The sequence below is a fragment of the Centruroides vittatus genome, unplaced genomic scaffold (genome assembly GCF_030686945.1).
Source record: "Centruroides vittatus isolate TY-2023 unplaced genomic scaffold, ASM3068694v2 contig_349, whole genome shotgun sequence".
NCBI classification, from domain to species: Eukaryota; Metazoa; Arthropoda; class Arachnida; order Scorpiones; family Buthidae; genus Centruroides; species Centruroides vittatus.
The window spans coordinates 2,142,853-2,164,350 of NW_027122172.1; the positions used below are offsets into that span (position 1 = coordinate 2,142,853).

The 21,498-nt window shown below is 29.1% G+C and overlaps 1 protein-coding gene across 2 annotated transcripts in view; it reads right to left on the bottom strand.

Annotated features, from left to right (window-relative positions):
• The window catches only part of LOC136974405 (dynein axonemal heavy chain 8-like), a 315,206-nt gene that overhangs the window by 153,905 nt on the left and 139,803 nt on the right, over nt 1-21,498 (bottom strand). For both annotated transcript variants that reach the window (XM_067269272.1, XM_067269270.1), the window contains exons 28-35: nt 18,856-18,969; nt 17,022-17,084; nt 15,452-15,690; nt 12,760-13,000; nt 6,955-7,154; nt 4,305-4,458; nt 3,356-3,519; nt 2,915-3,017 (exon numbers count right to left, since the gene is read on the bottom strand). In XM_067269272.1, coding sequence (XP_067125373.1) covers nt 2,915-3,017; nt 3,356-3,519; nt 4,305-4,458; nt 6,955-7,154; nt 12,760-13,000; nt 15,452-15,690; nt 17,022-17,084; nt 18,856-18,969 — 1,278 coding nt within the window. The remainder of the gene's footprint in view (nt 1-2,914; nt 3,018-3,355; nt 3,520-4,304; nt 4,459-6,954; nt 7,155-12,759; nt 13,001-15,451; nt 15,691-17,021; nt 17,085-18,855; nt 18,970-21,498) is intronic.

Consider the following 21,498-nt stretch of genomic DNA (forward strand, 5'->3'; position numbering starts at 1 on the left):
TCTAGATAATTTATTGCTTTTTTACTTTCAGTATCACTTTTAAATTTTATTGTATTGCTTAGTGTGTTTGCATAGTTGCATATTATATTTTCATTGGTTATTGCTTCATTGTATATTATTATTATATCATCTACATATCTAGCCATAAAATCTTTATGACTAGTCCAAAAAAACTGTAATAATCTTTTATAACTTATATATATTAAGAAACCCATCTACAATAATTAATGTAACAAATGTATTCTCTACCAATTGTAGAAATGTAACACCTGATGAGGGGTGCAAAATAAACGGAAAAGATTGCACCCGAAATGCATAGTGAAATAAAGAATAATGTGAATAAAACCCAATAGTCTTTGTCTCTGATGAAATGCGGTACAGACGAAATAACTACGGTTAAACCAACTGTGAAGTTAAATCAATTAATCTATTGAGAAAAAGAAAATTTTCAAGGGAAATTGATACTTAAGCAATATATACAAAAAACCGCACCATTAACGTCTAATACTTATAGAAAAAAATTACTCTTGAACGTTTTTTTCGATTGGGATTTTCCTTCTTTCCCTCGTACCTCGTTGTCGTCTCCACGTGGTCCCAAAAACGTGGTGGAGAGCTACCTTTGACGTGTCCTTCCTCTCGTCCAGTCCTAGCCAAAAGAATGACCACTTGGTCCCCATTCTACCCCGAGGGCCGCATACCGTCCCATTGTCCTTAAGAGACCACCTGCTGTTGCGCTGTTAAGCACCGGTTGGGAGAAAATTCCAGGAAGAGAAGATAATAGTAATAGGAAGAAGAAATAAAGAAAAATATATATTCTAATATAAAATAAAATACAACTGTGCAGTACAATAATGGCATTTAGCCACACCCCTTAATGTGCATATTACATATGTTTTCTAATGACTTTTGTGAGTTAAGAAACAAAGTGCAATAGTTTTATTTCAATTACAGATATGATTACATCTGCAATTGTGTGATGTACCAAACTTGCATTACTGTTTTGTTCATAAAAGACTAACAAGTAACACATAATTAGGCAAAATGATTAGGCCACGACTGTTCACTTATCAAAGAATTATTGGAAACATTTTTCAACTCCTTTGTGATGGATAAGCATTTTTTGTTTTTTTTTTTTTTGTTTTATGTATGGTCTTTTGGCTATCTCTGTTAATTCTGATCTTGGGTAGGTTGTCTGTACCTGTTCATTGTATTACTTTAACTCTTGGGTTGTGCCTCTTCCCTGTCTGATTAAAAAGGACTGGTCAGATGAGTTTTTGAGGTAACCTGGGCAAATAGAGGTACAAGCAATGAACAGTTTTGGTCAGATTTGAGTTCCTTCTCTTAAGAAAAGTGAAGGATTCAGTGGACCAGCAAAAAAATTAATTGAAAAACAGCAAGTGGTGTCAAGGTCTTCAGAGCAATAACCAACATGTAAAGAACAAAGACAAGGAATCACCCTCAGCAACTAGATAAGTGAAATTGTGCAAAAAGATTCTATTTTTCTGGTATTCTAAACCAGAGAGTCTTTCTTAGTGCCTATACTTCTCCGACTATAGGACATTTCTACCCATTGCCATCCAGTAATTTTCTCACAGCATTGTCCATGTTGTCATCTACCGGTACCAGTTGATTTTATATTATCTTTAGGTTTGGTAATAATACTTAATTTTAGTTTAATATTAATACACAGGATAAGCTTAAACATATTAATAATATGATTGTGTATGTCAGTTTTGAGTTTGTTATCCGCGTTTATTAAGTCCAGACTTAATAACCATAAATTGTTCAATGGCTGATATCACATGTCTCATGGAGTGTTTTTTGTATGTGTTTTGTTTTCTTTAATAACTTCTTGTCCTTTGTTAATAAGGGTGTCTTATTTCTTTGTCCATAACCTGCTACAAACTAATTTAACACTTCACACCTTTTACACCCAAAATTCATTAAAAAACATAAATAACATGCACATTAGGAGAACAGCAGTGCCAAATTTTGTCCAAGAGGCTGAATTTTAAAGTAAAATTTTTCTCTTGAAAATTGAAACTGCATACTCAGGACAGTATCTGTACTAAATTTGATCAAGATTTTTCCAATATTTATTTCTACAGAAAGATCTGCATAATTACTATTAATTATAATCAACCCTATACTTTTATTTCAGGATTATATCTATAATGATTCTCTTATTACTAATGTTTTATTTTAAATCAAATATAAAATTGTTTTCCATTTTATGTCATTAGTACTTAAGACAGATCTACATCAAAAGTAACATTACCTGCTGCAAAATTCACAATTTGTGAAAATGATATTCATCCGGCTATTGCTTTTAACATCTGGCGATTAGAGTGATAAATAGCCAGAGAGCAGTCTCCCCTCCCAAAAAAAGTCACTCAGTAAAAGCAATAGGACCAAAACCAAATCACAGAATATGATTTGGTTTTGGTCCAATAAAATTTTACTGTTCATAAAACGAAAATAAAGTTGCTTGAGAAACTCAGTCCTAAAAATTCTGTTTTTATATTTTCAGTCATCCTTTCATTTCCAGTTGGTATAAAAAGTCACAGTTAGCAAAAAAGTAACCTGGTGAATAACTTTCTATTTTGGCAAATAAACAATGTGTTTGGCAAATGGATTGGCAATTGCTATAAAAAAGCCAGGGTGACCCCTGCATGTTTTAGTTATACAAGCCTATATGTATAGAAATTAAATTATAATTGAGAAGAATATATTTATATGCTGATAAAAGTTATGAGAGTTATCAATCTAGTTTAAGAATCAAAAATTCTACAATTCATAAATCTAAAACATTTGAATACATTAATTTTTAAATTATCTTTTTAAAATTTCACAGACAAATTAGAAATTTTACTGTTTAAACTTCTGTAAAATAAATTATTATTAATTATATTACTTGAATAGTGTGTGAATCACTTGCTTGACCTAATATTTCTAGCAACACAGGATCAGAAACAAAGAAAAATCTAGGAAACAAACGTCTCTTGTTCTCGAGATAGCTAAAAATAGGAAATATACATTATTATACATATTTTTATTATCATTTTTAATAATCAAAATTTCTCATAGTTATCTTATTAAGTATACACATTTATAATTAGATATGATCAAATTTTCATAACTTTATATTAGAAAAATTCTAGATAATTATTTTTATATTATCAAATATTTACAGAATATAATAGTTTTCTCATTAAAAAAAAAGCTGAATAAAGAAAAGGAATTTGAAATGTATAAAGCTGGCTTCTATAAAATTTGACTCTCTTAATTCAAGTTTTAAATAAAATTTTATTCTTTAAAAAATTTGCTAAACTAAAATAAATTTGAAAATATTTACCCAACTAATGACTTCTGACAAAGTTCTAATTGCATTAATAAATGAAGAAGTAGTTGTGATAAAACTTCATCTGCTGTACAACATTCGACAACATTAGGTGTTTCGTGCGCTCTTGTCATTATTTTTACCCAAGATTTATCTATATTCTGGAATCTTTTTGCTTCCTAAATAAAATATTAATTAATATTAAATTTTATTATATTGATTTATATATTTTATTGATTAAGCATGTATGAGTATATATAGTTATAACATTTACATATATATATATATATTTAATGGTAATTTTGATTGTTATGATAAAAAATGTATTTTTGATAGTTTTTTTTTAGTTTGTTATTTTAATATGTTCAAGAAATTTATTAAAGAACAAATTTGATAAATTTATACTTTTGTGATAGACAACAGAATTTATTAATAAATAATAAATAAATATGTTGTTTTTCCCCCAATTTTAAAGTCAATTTTATGGTTATAGATTGTAACAAGGAAATTATTTTTATATAATAAAATATCTTATTTTATACAGCAATTCTAAAAATTTTTTAAGTATTAATTTTAATTTGAAAAGTTTGATCTGTTAAAAATTGAAAATAATAAATTATTTAAAAAAAATTAATTAAAAGCACATAAATGCACGAGTAAAAATTTATTATATGTTTAAATGTAATTTCCTCATTTATGATTTTTCATGTACACCAAATCTTTTAAAACCTGCAAAATATTAGTTAACCACAAGTGTGAACACCCAATTGCCTGAGTATACACAGTTATGCAACATTTAGTAAAAAAGAGAAAGCTTTCAAGAGTTGAAAGAAAACTTCAATGCTCATTAAAATTTTTGTTTGTCTATCCATACACCACTACAAAGTTGAGAAAGTAATAGGAAAAAAAAAACAAATTACTTTTTCTTATTAAAAAATAATTTTAGAATGTAAATAAATCTTACTTTAGGTAATTGCTTGGCAATATCGCCTCCAACAAATACTGCTTCCAAATATATCCACAGATTTTGTACATTTAACCAATTTTCAATTATATCATATGTAGTTGTTAACTGATTAACCCAATGCTGAATATTTTTCTTAAAGGGAGCATTATATCTAAATTTTTAAATATTATTTATTTAATAAAAATATTTGAATATACTATAATATATTTCATAGTTATCATTAGTAAATTCATTAGTTGCAACTACAGTATGGTCTTGTTTTATGCAAAGGTTAAATGCCAAATAAAAAGAAATTCTGCATAAATTTGTGCTCCATCCTAAGTATTCACAGATGATTGCCTAGATAACTATGCAACCACTTACAATTAACTGTAAAAAGTACAAGTGCACTTAAAGTATTTTATTTGTGTGTTTACTATATGAATTTCATAGTGTGTGAATGGTAATTTAGCATATAAGATGAATTACCATACAGCACACAATATAAGATGCAACTTTTGTCAAAAAGTAAAAATCCATCATCTTATGTGTGAAGTTTCAATTCCCCATAGGTTATGAATTTCCCCAAGAAATCTTCATTAGGCTGGAGAAAACATCTACTAAACCCAACTCTAATTAAACATAACATTTTATTCAAAACATTTTGTTATTATTACAGGAAATCCTCGTTAGTTCGAAATTCGGGGAACAAATATTCACAACCTCAAATTATCCCAATTTACATATTCCTGTACAATGTGCCAAATGCCTTCTAACTGATGTAATTTATTAAGCAAACAAAATATGGCTACTTATACAGAATGCTACTTTCATCAATTAATAATACTTAATAATAATATAAATAAACTGCAGACAAACAACATGTGTCCGATGAGAACCTCACAGGTTGCCAGATAGGTTTTTATAAAAAGTAAAGCAGAATTCCTCTACATGTTGCCAAAATTATTTTTAAAGTGGCCCAATAAGTAGTAAGTCACACAGATGTAATAACCTAAAGCCCTACAAATATCTCTATCTGGTACTTGTAGCCCAATCTTGCAATCCTGAAACTCGGCCATATTTTATGAAAAGAGAAAAAAGGGGTGGTCCATATGTAAAGTGACACCCAAAAATGTGTTACTGTAAAAGCTGTCATATTGACCAGGATTAAAGTTTTTTTTTTGGTCTATAGTTCTCTTATAGCATGGAGACACTTTGATCTAAACAAACAAGTTAACATATGCATATCACAGTTCAAAGAGAATTTTCACTTCAAATTACAAAGTGGCCTGATTTCAAACTAACCAAATTCCTTAACGTATATATCTCTATATCCCCAGCCAGGAAAAAAATACAGTTATAAACTAATGGGATTTTGAACTATCCAAGTTTGAATTAATGAGGATTTTCTGTATTATTATTATCATTATTGTTGTGTTCTGATACAGTTAAGCAGCTTTTGCATGCATTCATGTGGAATATTTTAATGGTAAATTTTAATTGTAAATAATTTCTTTTAAACTCTTTTTCTTCCCTGATAAATAAGTTCTATTGACAAAATTTCATTCAGATTGGTTCAGACATTATTTTGCAAAATGTGTTCAGAAATTTGTCAATTTAAGTCACTGCCAAAAAAGCTTGCTTGCTTCACTCACTGTATTTCAAATAGTAAAGTAACTGAAGTTTGTGATGTTTAATATGTTAAATCATGGTGAAAATAAATTTTTTAATGTTTTACTGTAATTTGAGAAAATTATTGAGAGTTGCTGAGATAACCCAAGAACAAGATAAAATTTTTCTCACAAAGAAATGATGAAAAATTTTCCAATATTCAAATCATTTTCAGGAATTTATTGAATTTTGGATAAGTGCAAGACTACATAACAATAATAATTCTGTCAAGATCTAGTTTCTAAATAAAAAAATTATCTTACCAAAAAAAATTTTAATTTAAAAATTTAATAACTAATTTTCATTCATTTCTATTTCTTTTTGTATAGTATTCTTCTCTAACATAAAAAAGTTACTATACTCATCTAACTTCTGGCATAAAGATCAAACGTTTTTCAACTTAATTTTGTTCCAATTATTAGAGAAATAACTTCAATTTCTGTTTAATCCATATCTATTTCATTGTTATATAAATAATCTAAAACTTTTTATTCGCGATTTCAATGACAAATTTTTTAAAAATGACAAAACAATAATAAGACAAGTTGCAATAATTATATTTACACTATTTTTGTCTTCATATTTTAAATCTGTAATTTTTTATTGGTATGTATAATAGCATTTGATAAAAATTTCTTACACTAAAAATTACATGAGAAAATATTTAATTATCTTGTAACATCTGATACATTAATAGATTTTTTTCATTTATTCAGTATTATTCTAATGCATTTTATTTATTTCAAAAACAGATTTAAATTATTAATTTATAAATTTTAAATATAATTAAACATTTTATTACAGTTAACTATAAATTTAAATTTGAAAAAAATTATATAATTTTTAATGCTAATTAATCTTATTAGCTGTGTACTCTTTACAAACATATAACCTCAATAAATATCTCAACTAATCATACAAAATTTTATATTTTAAGTTAGTAAACAAATATTTAGTAACCATAATTTGAACAAAATTATTTATGCTCCTTTCATACCTATTACTTAGTAATGATCCTAAAACCATCAAACTATCATCCAAACTTGTTATGATATCAGTTGTTTCTTGCCCTTTCAATAAAACTTCTCCACGATTCTTGAAAGTGGAAAATGAAAATACTTTTGTAGTCCATTCAACTATTATTTGTTTTAATTTTGCTTCAATATCTTGTTCTTTTAAAGCTGCTAAGCATATATCCTAATTTTAAAAAATTTTGTATTTTAGTTATTTAACAAATTGATATCTATATACATGCAGCTATTTGCTGACAAAATATATACGAGATACCATACATTTATATTTATAAGTTTAAGTTCAGCAGGTTTGTATTAAATTTCTGTAAGAGTTTAAAGTAATTAAAAGTAATTATTATTATTATTTTGTTGGGTTAAGTGAGATATACTCGGTTAACACCGGTGGCTGTGTACTATGCCGGACCAAAGTCAAGGCATAGTAACCAAAACAGAAATTAAAGAAGTGTATCAGTGTGTGTGTCTGTATTCAGGAATTTTCTCACAATATGACATGTATTCAATATAGTGGCCTTCTGTAGTGTGATGTATGTGTTTCTATTCAATTGTAATGTGCCCAGGCTTTTGTGTAGTGTGTGTGGTATGACACCAGTAGAGGAGAGAACAACAGGTACAATAAGCACCTTATCCATCCTCCACAGATGCCTTATTTCCTGGGCGAGTTCTGTGTACTTGCTAATTTTTTCAGTGCATGCGTTTTGTATATTGTGAGTGTTTGAAATGGATATGTCTATAATGTATGTGATTTTATTGTGTTTGTCAATGAGTGTAATGTCTGGTCTGTTGTGGTAAATTGTTTTATCTGTGATTATGGCTCTGTCGTAGTACATTTTGTGCGTGTTGTTTTCCAATACTGTCTGTGGAATGTATTTATAGTATGGTTCGTGGATGTCTGCTAATTTGTGTTTCTTTGCAAGCTCTTGGTGTATTATATTTGCTACTTGGTTATGTCTGTGTAAATAATCTGTCTGTGCCAAGAGCTTGCAACCAGAGGTGATGTGTTGTATAGTTTCTGGCATGATGTGACATTTTCTGCATGTGTCATTTGTGAGTGTTGCATCTTTGAGTATGTGTTTTCTGTAGTTTTTAGTATTTATGACCTGATCCTGTATGGCAATCATGAATCCTTCCGTCTCCCCAAAGAGGCATCCCCGAGCTAACCAGCTGTTTGACGCAGTTTTGTCAACAAAATCCTGGGCCAGATCGTAAGGATGCCTGCCATGGAGTGCCTTTCAAGCCCACGATTGCTTAATGGTGTCTATGCTTTTTATATGTTGTGTTGTGTCCATATGATGTGAGTGTAAGTTTAATGGTGTGTTATTCGAGTCTGCTAGAGTTACTGCTTTATGTAATTGTGATGTTTCTTGTTTTTTGTAGAAAAACTCTCGCAGTGACTGTATTTGTTTGTAGTGAAGGTTAACTATGTCAATCAGGCCACGTCCGCCATCTTTACGTGGAAGGGTTAATCTTTCTGTGGCGGATTTAGGATGATGTTGTTTATGCTTAGTAAGTGTTGTTCTTGTTTTCCTTTGGAGTTGGGCAAGATCAGTGTGAGTCCAATGTATAACTCCAAAAGAATATGTGAGTACTGGGATGACATATGTGTTTATTGCTTTAACTGTGTGTTTTGCATTTAATTGTGTTCTGAGAATAGCATTTAATCTACTTTGGTATTCTTTAATTAATCTTTGCTTTATTTGTGTATGTTCTGTTAGTTTGGCCTGTTGGAATCCTAAATACTTGTAGAACTCGCCCTCTTCCATGGATTCAATAATGTCTCCATTTCCAAGTGCAAAATCTTCTTTCTTCAGGATTCCTTTTTCTATGTGAACTGTTTTGCATTTATCTAGGCCAAATTCCATTTGTATGTCCTTGGTGTATGAATGTGTGATTTGTAGGAGTTGATGAAGTTGTTTTTGTGTGGATGCATAAAGTTTTATGTCATCCATGTACATGAGATGTGACAGTGTAAACTGTGTTGTTTTTTTGTGTCTGATATTGTAACCATATTGCGTGTTGTTTAACATGTTGGATAAAGGGTTCAGGGCTAAGCAAAACCAGAGAGGACTCAAGGAATCTCCTTGAAAAATTCCTCACCTAATAAAAATTTGGTTTGTTTGTATGGAAGTGTTATGGGCCCTGAGATGTAGTGTTGTTCTCCAGTGCTGCATAGTGTTTTGAAAGAATGCAATGAGTTATGGATGTATTTTGTACATGTGTAGAATATGTAGCAGCCAACTGTGTGGAACACTGTCGAATGCTTTTCTGTAGTCTATATATGCCATGTGTATGTTTCTGTGTTGTCTGTGTGCTTGCCGTAGAATGACTGAATCTATGAGTAACTGTTCTTTGCATCCCCTGTGATTTCTACAACAACCTTTTTGTTGTTCTGTTAGAATGTCGTGTTCTTCAACACGTTTGTATATTTTGTTTGCAATACAGGATGTCAATAATTTGTAGAGTGTTGGAAGACATGTAATTGGTCTATATTGTGTGGGGTCTGTGGTATTGTTGTTTTTAGGTTTCATGTAGGTGATGCCCTGAGTAAGAAAATTTGGCATGTCTTGTGGATTGATGATGATGTGTGTTAGGTGTTTAGCTAGTTCCTGGTGCAGTGATGTAAACTTTTTGTACCAGAAATTGTGAATGTTGTCTACACCAGGTGTCTTCCAGTTGTGTGTTCTGTTAACAGTGTATTGGAAATCATGTATGTTTATTTCAACACAGGGCATAGTTGGTATGTTGTGCAAGTTTCTGTTCTCCTCCTCGATCCAGCCTGCATCAGCATTGTGCGTGACAGCACTGGACCAAAGAGAAGACCAATATGTTGTGAGTTCTTCTTCTGTTGGTGTGCCACTGTGCTGTGTATCAGTGTGTGCTTTGTTATTAATTTGTCTGTAAAAGAGTTTTTCATTGTTTGTAAATAATTTATTTTGTTGTTTTCGTAGTGTACATGTTTTGTATCATTTTAGTCTACGTGCTTTGGCAGCAAGTTTTTGTTTTAGTGTATCAATGTATTCTGTAATGTGTGTGTTGTGATGTTCGTGTTTTGTATGTGTTTTTATTTTCTTGAAAATGTTTTTGAGCTGTTTCCTTAATTTGGGTGTTATGTTGTTTTTAGTGTATTGTGTTAGCCTGCCTAATTGCTGTCTAATGTCATTTATTTGTGTTTCTATTCTTCTCTGCCAGGCAGGTTTGTGATAGAATTGTGTTTTCTGTGTATTTGTCTGTGATTGTACTTTCAGTCCATGGTGTGTCACTACTGTGACTGCCCCAGCATAAACTAATGTATGAATGTCTGAGAATGTAGAAATTGAATGAATGTAGTGTGGTAGTAAGTAAGTGTTTACATAATTTAGTGTTTTTCCTACTTCCTTTGACATGTTGATTTTTGGTATTCGTGGTCGTTGTGTTGGATCTGTACCTGTATATTTAGTGAGTGTTTCCTGAAATATAAGTGAGAGCGTATTAACTAAATCCAAGTCTATGTTATCAGTGATGGATGAGGAAGTGTCTGTAGTATCATTAGTGGTAATTGTTGTATGTGTGTTATTATCAATGCTTGTTGCTGGATTATCCTGACAGGTTACATGATCTTCATTAATGTTAGATGTTTCTGTCTGTTGATGTATTTGATCAGCAACCTGTTGTTTGATAAGTTCAAGTGTTGTTTGTGAGATAAGGTTGTTGTGTATAATTGTTCTTTTTTGATCAACAACCCTTTGTTCGGTAACAGTGAGGTGAAGATATTGTTGTGTGAATTTATGGTGTAGTTGTTGTCTGTATGCTGTCATGTTTGTTTCGAGTTTTGTGATAATGTAATAATTACGGATGATAAACTCGTTCATTTCTACTGTCCATTTCATCCGTTGGCGTGGTTTTCCAGCCTTTGTGGTCTGTGGATGCATTGCCACAGAAACGCCAAGGCTGGGTTGGTTCCTCACATCTGTTGAGGGCATTACAGTAGCCATGCTTGGGCCGGTGCTGCTTTCGCCACCGGTAACCAAGGGAGACTGTGGCCTATTTTTCGAACGTGAGCCTCTGCCTAACCCACAAACGCGGACCTTGTTAACCCGGGCGACGTCCGAGCCAGTATCACATTTAGATCTGGTTACTACCATGATATATATCTCCACAGAATGTGGGTGTGTGATCACTCTTAGCTTCATTTCTCCCCATAGACCTTACTGGCATGGGTCCCTACCAGGAGCTTGTGCTCCAGCCTGCATTGCCCTATGGATCAGTAAAATTACTGGGCTCTCCCACCACGACCAGGTGATGACCACAGGAGAGTTATTATTATTATTATTATTATTAGCATTGCATTGGGTTATGTGAGATATACTCGGTTAACACCGGTGGTTGTGTACTATGCCAGACCAAAGTCAAGGCATAGTAACCAAAACAAAAATTAAAGAAGTATATCAGTGTGTATGTGTCTGTATTCAGAAATTTCCTCACAATATGACATGTATTCAAGATAGTGGCCTTCTGTAGTGTGATGTCTGTATTTCTATTCAATTGTAATGTGCCCAGGAATTTGTGTAGTGTGTGTAGTAAGACACCTGTAGAAGAGAGAACGACAGGTACAATAAGCACCCTATCCATCCTCTAGAGATACCCTATTTCCTGGGCAAGTTCTATGTACTTGCTGACTTTTTCAGTGCATGTATTATAGAAATATCCATTTCAAACACTCACAATATTTGTATATTGTGAGTGTTTGAAATGGATATTTCTATAATGTATGTGATTTTATTGCATTTGTCAATGAGTGTGATGTCTGGTCTGTTGTGGTAAACTGTTTTATCTGTGATTATGGCTCTGTCGTAGTACATTTTGTGCATGTTGTTTTCCAATACTGTCTGTAGAATGTATTTGTAGTATGGTTCATGGACATCTAATTTGTGCTTCTTTGCAAGCTCTTGGTGCTACTTGCTACTTGATTATATCTGTGTAAATAATCTGTCTGTGCCAAGAGCTTGTAACCGGAAGTGATGTGTTGTATAGTTTCTTTATTATTATTATATTAAAATGATTATTAAATTTGTAAATATTTCCTAACAAATTAAATTTTTTTCCTATTTCATTTACTGCTTATTCAATAGCAACTTTTAACTAAGAGCTACAAACAATTGCTACAATTAACTACAATTATGTTTTAAGTCTATTTTTGTAACAAAAAGATAAACTTAAATTTGATCCTACATAGACCTTCACAGGATAAATTATATAGAAAACTAAAACTCTCATCTTCAGTTAATTCCAGTTTTTAAATAAAATAGTTTAACAATTTTATATTTAACAATGTTTTCATTGGTAATCACATCCTATGTTATATTAAAAAAATTCAAATAGAGATCCAGTTATATAACATCAAGTATGTTATTTCTATTGAATAATTAAAAAATAATAATTTCTTTAATCAAAAGTGTAATCAAAACTTTAGTATATCATATATTTACTGTAAAATGATCTCTATTAGATTTTGTAATATAATGTTAAATAATGTCATAAAATTTCATTTAATAATAAATTTTCAATTACCATAAAAGTTATTTTTATGCTAATAATAACAACTCTCTCACTAGTCACAACCTTGTAAAGATGAGAGAGCTCATGTACTTAAAAAAAAAAAAAACAATAATTTAATTTTTCCAATAAATATTTATATTTTAACAAATTGAATTTAAATGAATTTATAAGATACACATAAATTTATATTTTCAAAATTTAATATAATAAAAATATAATATAAAAATGTAACTTACTTCCACATCGTCTTTAAACTTTAATAAAGGTGCTTCTATCACATCTCTAAGAGAGAATGTTTCAGAATCTATATTAAATTTATAATTAATCAATTCTGATATTTTATGCCAATGTCTTGGTAGCATTGCCTTATGAGCCATTAATTGTAATAATGGGCATTTTTCATTAAAATCATCAATTTTTTTCTTTAAATCTAAAAAGGCTTGCCATTCTCTTAAAGCCTTAGGAAGTTTTCGACATCTATAATTTTGAAAAAATTAATAAAATAGATTATATTACTCTTTATAAATTATTTAAAAAATTATTTTTAAAGCCTTTTGAAATCAATAACTTAACTTTTGAATCTCAAATTAAATGCAATAGACAATATAATTTTTTTAAAATTCTATATACAAACCTTGAACTAGGTAGAAATTTTAAATATTAGATATATAGTAATTAAATTCATTATATATTATTTAATCTTTTAATAATTTTGTATTTGTACTATTTTCAAATTACTTATTTTTATACTAATAACACAATAAAAGGTCAAATAAAGTTTAACTAAAATATAATCAGTATCTTTCACTAAAACATTTTTTTAAATTCTTCACTCTTTCTAAATGTTTTTAAGATTTTTTTTTTCTACTTAATGCTAGCTTACAACTTTTAGAAGCTAATTCACCTAATATAAATGTAGATTTTTTAAATTTTATTCTTATCTTTTAATGTGTAAATCTTAATTTTTCAGGGTTAATCATAGTTATTCAAATAAACTTAAAATGTTATGAAAAAAATCATATTTAATTAGTATGATTGATCAAAACAAGAAAATAATCCAGCAACAAGTTGTATAACTTTCCTGGCTGTTATGAGTTTTTATTTAAAAAAATAACTTATATTAGTAAACAAAATAAATAAAATTATGCATGACACCATCTGTTATAATATTTTGTTATAAAAAATTTATATTTTTAATTACTATAAAATAACAAAAAGCTTAATTTTGAACACAGGGATGAGTTTTATAAAAAAAAGTGTAAATGTTAATAACAAATAAAATCTTCATTAAGTCCTATCCCTCTCAAGATATGTATCTCCTCAGCTCCTTGACCTTTAACCACCAAAATTTAATAGTATCAATGTCCCTCATATATGAGTCACCATGCCAAATTTTGTTACTTAATTGTTACTAGGGTTTCTCTAATGGAATCCCAGATCCCAGTTATCCTGGCTGTCTTTTAACCCAGGAAATTCAAAAATTTCTTAAAAGTTCACTTTTTTTTTATTTTGTGTTAAGGTTGAGGAAATTTTGCAAATAGAAAGTATAATTAACTCATAAACTGTTGGAATACATTTGTATTTATTAATTTTAGACCTACTTATTAGTTTTTTAAATTTTTGCTTGTTACAACACATCACAGATTGTCAATAATCAATATATAGCCTATTTGTGGCAAGACTCTGAAAATTATTTACTTGTCAGAATCTGTAATATCTTGAATAATTGAGCTGATGCTGTCTTAATTTTTAACCATGTCCAGTAGCTTCAATAACTGCATTATGCCAAGTTGTGTAAATTTAGCAAGAATACAAACAAGTTTGAAATATGCAAGTATGAAGTTTTTTCATAAACCTGATTATTAAAGCCAAATAAACTGCCGAATTTTTGGACTGTAAGTTTGATGCCGCTATTAAAGCAGTGAAGGTAGACAAATCAAGAATACTAGACAGTAAAATAAGTAGTGCAACACATCTGGAAAATGAACTAAAATCTTCCAGGCTACAGGTGACTACATAATATCTGTCTTCTCTTAAATGCATTAATGATGATTCCATCCCCATCAATTGAATCAGAAAAGGCATTCTCAGTAGCAGGACTTTTCATTACTAAAATAAGAACCAGATCGAGTGATCAGCGTATTGACCATCTTTGCTTTTTAAAATCTTATAAAAATTTACAATAATATCAATATTTTGTATTATGTTTTATTTAAAAAATGAAAATTATCTACTAAGTTAGAAGTTTGATATAAGTTCATTTTTTCTTTAAATTTTAAACTCAATTCAAAGGCAATTTTTTTTTATAAACAGTTTCCAACAAACTTTAATAAATTTTTTTCTATTTCTGAAAATATCTACGTAATTCAAAAGTAATTTTTAATACATATTTTACACAGCATTATTAATACTATATTATTATTTTGGAGGTTGCAAAATATATTAAACTACTTAAAAAATGAAAAATAATTATATTATTTAATTTTGAGATTTATTTTATATCTTAAAAATAATTAATTATATCCTGGTATTTTCTGGGATCCTAGGAAACAGATCACTTTTTCTCAAAATCCTGGGACAAGCAAAGAACCAGGAAATGAGAAACCCTAATCATTACACCATCCTGACATATGAAGCCAAACAGATGCCAACACACACAAATTTTTTGCTTTTTTTTTTACATTTTTGGATCCAGAAGGTCTCAAAACATAGATTTGCAAAAAACTTGGAGGATCAAATTTGACATGATTCCAATACTTTCCCTTATTACCCATACATAACAGCCAGAAAAGTAAAAAATGAACTTTCGTATAAGGAGATTCATATACAATAGTCTGTTATTTAACTGGTAATCGATTCTAATGGCATTCTGTTATCTTCAATTTACATATCATTCAAAAATTCAAAATATTAAAATTTTTGATTTACCTTAATTGGAAATCTTGCAATTGTTCATTAATTTTATCAATATCAAATTCACTCCATAAAATATTGCTATAATCATCAATACCTTCCATAACTTCAGTGTAAAGACCATATAATAGTTGAAGAAGAGATAATTCTTTTTTAATTCTATGTAATTCTGGATATTTTGTTATTGGTAAGCCAAATAATTCTTCTCCTCCACTGTATGTCTCAAATTTATTCCAGAGATCATCAAATTCACTCTAAGTAAGTTTTAAAATTTCTCAAATAAAAAAAATATTCAGCAAATAAAAACTAAAAACATATCATATATAGAGAAAAATTTTCCTAATGACAAAGCACATTATTTTTATCAAATATTTAGTTAAAATAATTTTTCAATTATATTAAAGTTGTATGAAGGTATTTCCATTACAATATTAGTATATAAATATGATCACTATGTTCCAGATATACAACAAAATGTTAAATAAATATCTGTTTAAAATTTATTTTATTACAATATTTGGAAAACAGGCCCCATATTTACACACTATCATTTCTTGGTGTAATACATCAATGCTTTTTGATATAGAGAATGTTGCAAAAAAAAATGCATACTTTGAGTGTCAACCATCACTACTGATGAAATTGTAATAATTTCATCTCATCAATAGTGATGGCTAGAAGTACAAGTTTTACTATATATATCAGGTGTGGCCAAACTTTTATCCCTCAGGGTCTACTTTTTTGGTAAAATATAGTCTGCGGGTGACTATGAATATGGGCAAACAATTTTAAGATTTTTCATGATATTTTAATAAATAATTAATAATGATAAATAAATAATGATAAGTTTTTATTTTTTTCCGGCCTGTACTTGGTTTATTCATTCTAAAATAATAGGGTTAAATATTAATAACATTTAAAACAATAATTAATAAACTAAAATACCTGCTTCTGTTCAATGTAAAAATAAATAAAAAAAAACTAAAATTAAAAGTAAATACAAGTGCACAAACAAGGAGTAACAAGTAGATTGAAGCCAGGGGCTGTCATGTTAGTCTGACACATGATTTTGCGCCATTTTATGCGATTGCCATTTATATGCGCATGCGTTGCGACTACAATTAATTTAAAAGTTAACATTCATTTGCATTGTTCGTCGGGATAAATACAAACAGTATGGGTACGTTGCACAGACAGTCTATTATTGTAAGAATAAATTATCGAATTAAGATTTTTAAACATTAATTTAAGTGAAAGCAAATTGTTCAACTTTAGCTTCATTGGCTACTTTCAAAACCTTTGCAGTCAACCAATCAACCGCGGTCTATGTGTTGGCCATCCCTGATATATATAGTAAAACTTCAAATGAAATGCCAACTTTTATCAAATAGTATGCTCAAAATAAACAAAATTATAACACAGCATTCCTTCCTTTTTGAACAGTAAAAACTTAAAAATTATTTAGACAAAACTAATACGTTTTAGCATATTAAAAAATTTTAATCCTTTTTCTCCTTATAAAAAATGAAAACATTAAATTTATTTCAGATTTATATTTGAATAGAGATAATTTTTGAAATTTCACCTTAAACAGTAAAACTCTATCTCGTGCTTCCTTTGGAGGTATTCCTTCCGTCATTGGTCCTCTCTGTAATAGATAAATAAGTTTTATAAATACAAGTTCTTATACAATATCTCATAATAAAAATTATTTATAAATTGTGACAACAGTTAAATACTCATATTAATAAATTAAAAATAATAATAGATTTAAAACAAAATCTGCTGTAGCTTGCATATGGATATATCGCTGTAACAATAAAAAAGTATTTGTATATTTTATTTTAGTTTTTTCTTCTTAAACTGACTTTATGCTCTTCTATATCTCTTGCCCTATGACCATCAAGCACTTGATGGAAATGAGTAAAAACACTTTGTTCTAATTTAACAAATACACAAGTAAAGGGAAAAAAGAGAGAGAGAGAGAGAGAGAGAGACAGACAAGGAGATTATAAAAAATGAAAGCAAAAGTGTATGTTGATTACCTTTGGCATCAAATTTAATACCAAAGTTAAAGGATAAAGAATTTGTAGAGAATGTGGATTGCATGAAAATATATAAAAATAGAGCAGTGTTTCCCAACCATTTTGGATTAATGGCACACTGAATTTAATAAAAATCTTGTGACACACCATAATTTTTATGATTGATTTTAAAAAATGTAAAATTTAAAATAAATTATGGTTGATTTTTAAAAAATTGATAATATGGTGTTAAGATAGTAAAAACACAAGGGATAATAATTATTATTATTGTTGTTGTTGCTATTATTATCATCATTGTTACTGTTATGATCTAGATAATTTTAGTGTTTTTTAATTCTGCTATTTGTGTTGTGGGTATTTCCCCACAGATGGCACTCTGGTTCTATGTATAAAAACAGAACCCTTTGTTGTAGCTGATCTCTTTTTCCCTTGTATGTAAAAGAAGACATGTGTTAAATAAAAGTGCTGTACTAAAGTGATAAAATCTAGTTCTTTGTCCCTAAAACATTAAAAACTTGAACATATGAAACTTAAATTTACTAAGACAAAAACTCACAATTTTACAAATACAGTAGAGCGTTGTTTATCCAAAAGCCAATCAACTGAAACGTTGGTTAACCAAAAGCTTTCCAGTCAGACTGCGTCATGCTGAATTGAACATTTTTGATACTAAATTAACTTCTAAAGTATAATTTTTTATATTTTTCAATATATTTATTTTGTTTGTACAAAATAAACAAATAATTTTTAACAATACACTAGCTATGATTAGTATTATAAAAATTTTTGTTAGGCTTAAAATAGACAAAAATTCAATGCAAAGTGACACGCAATGGAGAAACATTTCAACATGGGATAGGTTAATACATTTTTTCGTACACAATCAGTTATCTGAAAAATAAGTTATCCAAACAACCTCAGTCCCCAATTGATTTGGATAAACAACGCTCTACTGTAGTTGTAAAAGTTGTAATTTTACTGTAATAATCACTGTAATACTTGTATTTATGCCAATTTGTAGAAATGTAACACCTGATGAGAGATGCAAGTTACACAAAAAAAAATCTTGCACCCGAAATGCATAGTGAATAAAGAATAACGAAGATAACACTCAGAAGTTTTTGTCTCTGATGAAATGCAGTCCAGACAAAAAAACATCGGTTAACTTCTTCGGATTTAATCTATGAAGTCTCATCAATTTTTTTGAAGAAATATTTAAATAATTGATTTTTAAAGCAATATAAAGAAAACCGTACCATTAATATAATACATATCTATTCTTATAGTAGATTATACTTCTGTATTGATGACTTTTATTTTGCAATATAAAAGATAAATGAAAGGATTTTTATTGTAAAAATATAATTTATTTACTTCTGTGTATCTTTTTGAGTAGTCTGTAACATCTATTGTAAAATCTTTTACTCCATCTAATAAAGTTGATTTGTAGTTATCCTGTATATCTATCAAATTTTCTTGAACTTCTTTCTATAATGGTAATAAGAATAAAGAAATATTTAGTACATGTACTTCTCTTTATATAAATTCATGTATTTCAAAATTATTATATCTTGACAAATTACTATTGTTTATATTTCATTAATATATTAATGCATACATTATATGAATATTTCGTAATATATAAAAAATTATTTTTTCTTTAAATCATTGCTTAATTAATATAGTTATATGTAGATCATTCAAAAATTAAGTTATACATACCCATTGTAGCTCAACAGAATTTTATTCGGATATTTAACATTATACAATTGAAAGCACATACCTTCACTTTATTTCCACATAGTTACCAAGTTTGTGTAGGCACTTTTCTGAATGAAAGACCAGATATTGAATCCAGATAGTTGAAACTTGCAAGAAGCAAGTTTCAACCATCTGGATTCAACTATTGGACATTTGACCACTGAAATTATGGTTTGCATTTACTGTCATTTACAAACTGTTGTCACCTTGAGATGAATGTTTCAGCTTGCCAAAAAATGAGATAATAGAAGAGTGATAAATGAAGACTGCCTCCCATCCAAAACTTTAGAGTAACTGTCCTGTTATCCTGTTATTTGTGCATTGTGTAGCATGGTGTTATCATAAATATGAATAACATCTTTACTTAATTTTCCAAACCTCTTTTACTTTTATAGCTGTTCTCAGAAAGTAATGTTTGGCAGTGTGAGTCAGCAACAATTGTTGTGACTTTTGACATAAATTCATTCTAAATAGCTCCTTCAAAATCAAAGAACACAGTGGCCGTGACTTTTCCTGCTGATGGTGCAATTTAGAATTTTTTCCTCACAAAAGGGGTTCAGTGTCTGCATTCCATAAATGCTTTCTTCATTTCTGAAGCAATATGATGTACATATATTTTGTCCTCAGTAATGATATGTCTTAGTCATGGCCTTCCACAGAACAGTGTTGAAGAAAAGCCAGAGAAGATAAAAAAAACATTGACTTTTGCATGTGTGTTAATAAACAAGGAACCCATCTTGCAATAGTCAAGATGTTCATAGACAATAAAATAAACACTGTCTATTGAAATACCCAGTTCATTTGTATTGTCTACAATTATGATTGTTTGATTATTGTAAATCATTTCATCAATCTTTATCATATGTAGTGCTGTGGTTGAAGTTAATAATCTTTTTTGATCATGTTAAATTTCTCTCCTGTCATTACTTATATGTGTGGCAATGATTTGTTATATGTACTTTGTATCCTTTGTATGTTTATTTTTTCTAACGAATAAACGGCCTTGGGGTAGCATCTCTATCAAGCCCACCACTTTTTGGTTCAGTGTGACTTTGAAATGGACCAAAGTAGTCGTGTATGATTTATACTTACTTGTAAGGTATCCTAGTCTCCCTTTATAAATGCATAAGTGATATATTTTAACAGATCAGCATCAGTCAATCACTTTCAAATCACTAGTACCAATTGACTAGAGATGGATGTAACATTGCATTCTTACCATACACTGCCAATACTTAAACTGTCCATATATTTCACAATAAATCTCAATACAATTCAGACATTTTGCCCATAAAAATCACACTGTTCTTTGTACTTCCAACTTCAAGGAATTGACATGCTATTAAAAATACTTGCTGTAATGTAACCGTTACTGCTAAGACAATGATACAAACTCACAAAAGATTACAATATACACTCCATTTCATGAACATAATTCACATTATACAAATACATCAAGATATTTGCATATGTAACTTATTTTTTGAATGACCTTCACAATTATATTTTAAAAACAAATCAGATAATATTACATAAATAGACCAAGTTGATGTAATTAATTAGTTAATATCATTGACAAAAACATAATTCGAATGTTCTTCAGCATTAATTAAATAATATAAGAATATCTATTTACAGTTTAAAATAAAATATATTTAAAAACTATTTCATCTGCACAAAGAAAAGTATATAGTAGACACATAAAATATAGAATATTCAAAATAATCTAAATAAGATATTCATTCAATTATACTAAATTTGTTTAACATATTATAATTTAATCTATTCACATCTGCATACCACACAAGGATAACGAAAAAATAAGACTCTACAACCAATAACCTGTGCGAAGTATGGCTAAGCAATAAAAAACAAATGTTTTCATAACCTCTTCCGGGTTCTTCCTCAGGTTTTCTTAATTCTAAATAAGCTGGATCTTCCAAATTTGAATTTTATATTCTCAAATGAATTTGAAAGATCCAGCTTATTTAGAATTAAGAAAACCCAAGAAAAACCCAGAAGGGGTTATGAAAACATTTGTTTTTTATTGCTTAGCCGTACTTCACACTGGTTATTGGTTGTAGAGAGTCTTATTTAATTTATTCTTAATATCCAAAATTTATTCTTCCAGTAGCATTGCAAGTTAAAAATATTGACAAGTTTCAAAATTTCTGTAACTCTTCTAACAGTTTCCTAATAGATCTTATCTCTCTTCTCATTAATCTATATTGTTGTGTCCAGGGTCTGTTTGAGCTT